Source organism: Rhinichthys klamathensis, unplaced genomic scaffold (assembly GCF_029890125.1).
Source record: "Rhinichthys klamathensis goyatoka isolate OS25496 unplaced genomic scaffold, OSU_Roscu_1.1 h1tg000107l_1, whole genome shotgun sequence".
Lineage (NCBI taxonomy): Eukaryota > Metazoa > Chordata > Actinopteri > Cypriniformes > Leuciscidae > Rhinichthys > Rhinichthys klamathensis.
In genome coordinates this window covers 2459500-2465499 of record NW_026606645.1, presented here as the reverse complement: position 1 = coordinate 2465499, position 6000 = coordinate 2459500, and the positions used below count along the sequence as shown (strand labels likewise).

The 6000-nt window shown below is 41.5% G+C and overlaps 1 protein-coding gene across 1 annotated transcript in view; it reads right to left on the bottom strand.

Moving 5' to 3' along the window:
- Nucleotides 1–2977: 2977 nt before the first annotated feature.
- The window catches only part of LOC130087285 (nuclear factor 1 X-type), a gene marked incomplete at its 3' end in the record, with an annotated part of 48042 nt that continues 45019 nt past the window's right edge, over nucleotides 2978–6000 (bottom strand). The window contains exon 3 of the mRNA XM_056253538.1: nucleotides 2978–3595. Coding sequence (XP_056109513.1) covers nucleotides 2978–3595 — 618 coding nt within the window. The remainder of the gene's footprint in view (nucleotides 3596–6000) is intronic.

Sequence of the window (6000 nt, the reverse complement as noted above, 5' to 3'; positions counted from 1 at the left end):
CAGGTGAGTCAGAGCCGAGTGCAGTCCTAAATATAGTAGGATACCGGGAAAATGATGTTTGGAGATTCTCTACACATAAAAATCTCTCTGACCAGTGCAATCTGACCTATGACCCAAGGAGGTGGATTTTCCTTTCATTTCAACAGTCTATCAGACTTTCAGAAGGAGCCAGGAAGACAGGAAGATTGACGGAGACAAAGAAAGACAGAGGAGGCACTTGGAAGCAGAATGAGTGATGAAAGAAAGAGAGACGCGTTATGTACACTGGCTCGAAGTGAATGACGACTGCTGAAATAATCTGTTTAACAGCTATTCCAAACATTTCATTTCCAAACAAAACACTCCCACAATGCCGCATCCAGACAGAGAGAAATCACCACTGCAGGCTCTTACGCATGTGCTCGTTTCAGAAAGCGCCTTCAAATCAAAGAAAAATGATCTTTTTTCATAGTGAAACATAATTGGGAAATAGTCATTATTACTAAAAAAAAAGTATTATTTACAGAAAACAAGAAACAACAAGACTGTGTAATAATAAGTTATTCAAACAATACAAAAAAATCATAATATATATAGTAGAATAAATAATTTAGCAGAAAACAATAAATGCTCTAGTCTAGCAAACACACATTTTCATGAAAAATTGTCTTCTTAAATTTAACAGCCATTTAAAGAGCAGCAGTTATTAAACACATGAAATGGCATAAAACACATTGTTCACACCTCTTTAATGGTTAAATATCAAATTTCCTGTGTGGAGTGCTGAAGCAGGGAAAAGTTTCAATGATATTCTCATAATAACGATATATTAGCAGCACTAACAATACAACCCTGGATATAAAATTAATATTCTCTTTAGCCAAAAGCCACTTCCCTCCATTAGGATGACTTTCCCCATAATCACCAATCTTAATGGAAACACATTTAAAACACATTTACCTCCAATACACCTGGACTATTACTTAGGGTCTTAAATAAACTATTCATTTCGCACTTCATTCTAAGACAAAAATAAGCCTAAATTTAGTGGAACATTTTCGAGTCAGATCCCAAAAACCTGTTAAGCACAGGGTAGCGGTTTAAGATTTGGGCCTGGGTTCAAACTCTGACAAGTCTCACTAGCAAGTTAACATACGATGCAGACGTAAGTGTTTAATAACAAATAAAAAGTCTGACTCTCCAGCAACCTATCACTATAATAATAAGGGGAAAAAATGTTTTAGGTTAGTGAAGTATTGAACAAAAACTTTTTAAGTGAACGGTTTTAAAATGGCAAGAGAGAGAGAGAGATGGAAAAGAGAGACTGAAAAAAAAGTGTCCAGAGTTCATACACACACACACACACACACCCATCCTCCCGCACCAAAGGCATTGCAATAGTGCCAACTAGAGCAATTACTGTAGCGACTCCCGAAGCTGTCCCTTCTCTTGTTCTTTCCTTGCTTTCTTATGGACACAAAAGAGGAATCCTCGATTTGAGTGTGTGACAATGAAGGCCACATTTAATAATGATAAACAAAGAGTTTGTGCTGCGAATAAACAATCACAAGGACAAAATAAACACAAAGCAACACAAACAAATTAAATACACAGCTGAACCATAGCATTCAATACAAAGAATGCAGATTTTCTTTTGGCACGCACAACAAATACCTGATTTCAACCTTCAGGCCATTTCAAATTAGGTTTCAAATTGTGGTTTTAGTATTGAATGCACAATTTAAATCAAGAATAAAATTAATATGATAACTGTAAAATGCGCTCAACCAGAGCAACGCATGGAGACTGTGTGCATCTTGAGAAAGGCCCCCTGAGCTCTGGCACGGGATGCCACGGGCCCCGGGATTCTGCACGGCTGCCCTGCAGGGTGCCAGTCTCCGCCGGGGCTATTTGGAGCCTGATAAAAGCGGCAGTGCACACTGGAATTAGCCTGATAAGATAAGACCGCAGTACAGCAGAAAACATTCTGAACGGGCAGCGCGATGGCCAGCCCTGCTGGGCACAGAGTAAACCAGTGCGTACGCTGAACGAGAGCCTGAAAGCTTTCAATTATGCTGCTAATATTTTGTTAATGGCTGTTGTAATGTTTTTAACTGAAAAAAGGCCAGCTCTTTTAAATTTTGTTATAAAATTGTGGTTTGTTTGCTGTACCATAACATTAAAATGAATTATCAAAAAAGAAAGGCGACGAGAAAGCAATTTCAGCTTTGTAACCACAGTATTATGGAGCCGTTTGGCCTGAGCGTGTTTGGCCGATCTTGTGTGCGTCAGAGAGAGTGTTAGCCGTGTCAGAAACAGTGTTTGGCAATGAGTGTATGAGACTGTGCTGGTAACTTATCCATGAATACACACACACACACACACACTCTAAAATGATACGGCTGTAAAACACACTGCCAATGAGAAAACCGGATGGCACTGAAGAACTGAAAAGGCCAGGCGCTTAGTGTATTGGTTGTATTTACAAGAAAACACAATATATTTTAAGCACCATCAAAAAACAAAAGAAATCAAAATATTATAAACAAGCAAACATTAAAAAATTTCATTAAACAAGCAATGGCAGAAACGGATTAGATTTATTCTAGACTAGTTATTCACATTTCAGCAGGGTTCCCAATTTAATTATTCCAGTTGAGCACTGAATTTGTATTATTTTATTTTTTTTACATTTCTGAAAGCCAGCTAATAATAATCTGTAGAAATAATAGTTTTAAACAACCTTATTAGTGTACAAATGTCTCTGAAAAGCACAAAAATCAGTCTGAGATTTAAATGCAGTTTGATAGGATTTCCATACAGAGCATAACCAGAGATTATAAATTCAATACATAAATTTGCATTATTTTTAAAATGAGTTTTTCATGTCTACAACGACCGTGGGAACCCAGAGTCTGAAGTGTAATTTCGTCCCTGGCTGCAGAACACAGTGTTTATACGTGTGCTGGATGTGATGATGATTATGGGTGGGTGTCACCTTACCCTGCATTCTGACCCCTCTTAAATAAACACGTTCAAGTATCAGTAGCTGTAGGACAGAGAAAGAGAGCGTAACCCACTGACCTGGCATGTGGATGAAGTAGGCCAGGTACAGGTCCAGCTCCTTGACGGACACCCCGATGTGGTGTGGCTGCACACACAGGGTGTGGTTTGAGCACTGCGGGGACTTGACCAGCCTCTCTCCGTCTGTGCTCTCCAGCGGGCTCCCCTTGAACAGGATCACCATCACCAGGTCCAGGCGCCAGACCTTGTCGGCTTGCCGCAGGCAATCGATGCGCCGGATCTTGCCCTTCTGGTCGGGGTTGGACAGCACGCAGCACGGCTGCTTCTTCCCCGTGATGGTGAGCACGAAGTCCTCGCGAAACTCCGGCCGGATGTCCTTGCGCAATTTGGCCAGCAGCCGCGACGCCCACTTCTGCTTGATCTCGGGCTTCTCGCCCAGGAGTTCGTCTTTGACGGCGCGCTCCTCGTCCTTGGACATGCGCTTCTCGTGCTTTTTGAAGTACTTGCGCTTGCGGGCCTGCAGGTTGAACCAGGTGTAGGAGAAAGCCCGTACGTGCGGGAGGAGAGCCTCGATGAAGGGATGGAATTCATCCTGGAGGGATGGAGAGAGGGAGGGAGAGACGGGAAGCAGGGGAGTGGAGAGGAGGGAAGGGGAGAAGACGTTAGAATTGCGGAGCATGAGCCGAACGAGAGCAGGTTTGGCTCAGCGACGCTCTGCCAAAGGAAGGTACGGGAAACGTATGAGTGCGTGTTTGTGAGGATTATAAACACACACACACACACACACAAACATCCGTCATAAGCATCACATAAATACAAAAACTGCAACGCTGATTTAGATTTAACAAGAATTCCTAACAAAGTATGTAATAAAACTGTAGACATTCCATTAAGAAAATGTTTACTAAATTGTAACCTCACTTTTTTCCTTCTAATCTACATTTCTCTTTTTTTTTTACACTGACATTGTTGGCTTTCAAGAGATCCTTTTCTCAGTTCAAAACAGACAATGATGTTTTTGAGGGACAGGCGTAAAGAGTCCGCAACAGCTGCTCACTGTCGCCTGTGCCAAACCGCACAACCAACCCCTGCGACCGCACGTCCTGATCCAAACTACATCGCCACACGGACACAGAACGCCACAGACAAAACACACAAGACATGCAGCAAAACAGCAAAATAAAATAGTTACCATTCTGCACTTTCATCATAAACTCTGCCAGCCGATATGGAGTGGAAAAACAAGTCAAATGTCTTCTTGGCACTCAACTCGACACTACATGCCCCGATTATTAGTAGGTATATATATATTTGTTGTTGCACAAAATTATAAAGGTAAAGAATTTAAAAGTAAACAAAAAATAAAAAAAATGTCCAGTCGGTTAAGAAGAAAAATTCAGAAAATCTTGGAGGAGCCAAACAGTGGCATAGCTCTGGAGATAGAAAAACAAGAAATGCAAGAGAGAAATATTTAATACACAAACCAGAGAGGGGGAAATGCAAAGGGAAAAAAAAGTTAGCAAAAAAAAAAAAAAAAAAAAAAATGGGGATTTTGCCAGTCACCAAAAACGAAAATAAAACATACAAATTACATATGAAACCAGGAAGGCGGACAACGAAACTGCTCGTAATCAAAAAGTATTGTACTCACTGTTAGAGAAAAAACATACACAAATAAATACACAAATACCGCAACAAAGAGAAAAAATGTTTGGCAAAGCAGTAAGTGGTGTTTGTTCAGATATGCGTGCTCTGCATTCGACTCACAGAGAGCGAGAGATAGACAGAGAATGGGAGATAGACAGAGAGAAAGAGAGAGAGACAGAGAGGGGGGTAGAGAGGAGCGAATGGAGAGCGCAAAAAAAAAAACGAGAGAACCAAATCAATGTTGGAAGAGCGCGTACGACCGCTGGCAAACCCGATAGAAGCTTCTTTTTTTCCCCTTTTTCCTCTCCAACTCTATCTCTCTCTTCCTCTCCATGCTCGTTTCCTATCCATTGCCTCAGAGTGTGCCAGCGCGAAGCTGAGCCCACCTATTTGGCACCGGGTGCCCGATCGCTCAGCCAATACGCACGCTTGAAGGGCTGAATGGGAGGGAGGGAGGGACGGAGGGAGGGTGAAAGAGAGGGGGGTGGGGGGTGGGGGAGTGTAGGGTTCGGTCATTGGGTTGGCTCCTTACTTTGCCAAATTAACAAGTTCCTATCTTGTGCAACTGCAAAGTCCAGAGCACATTCATTTTACATGCGCCAATCAGCGGCGCCGCCCGTATTCCATTCCCACCCCAATTTACCTCCATTTTCCCCCTCTTGTCCTCAAGAATTGCACTCAGATGCACACATGCACTTTTGCCATTTTCACCAATACACTTGCCATCTCCTCCATCGAGCGAGGGAGCGCACAGCAGTGTCCCCGTTTGCCCCGTCCCCTCCCTCCATTGAGCGGCGTGTGAACGAGCGGGCCAGAACTCCCAGCAGACGCTACAGACCAGCAGCTGCCTTTAGACTCGCCACACAAACAAAGAGCAAAGACAGACATAGTCACCAGCAGAACAACACTCTCTCTCTCTCTCTCTCTCTCTCTCTAAACTTCTTCCGAAGACATGTCAGCATCAGATGCAAACATTTTGACACAATAAACAGAGAGGTTTATTAAAAAAAAAAAAAAATTATCACCACTGGTATTTCCTATCTTAAAGATTTTACTATAAAAAAAATTTATTCTGTATTTCTTTACAGAAAATAATGAATCCCCAATTTCCTTATAATGCATAATCCAAAGAGTTGACACATTCTGCTTACAAGACAGCAACACCATAGCAGCACTCAACAATTAACTTGTCTTACAGAATTTCTATGAGTCCAACCACAAAAAAATTATTTTATTAAAGTATATGTATACACACACACACACACACATATATATATATACTGTATATATATATATATATAACAAAGTATTCTTTACCAAATATAATATAAATGCAAAATAATAGCCAGA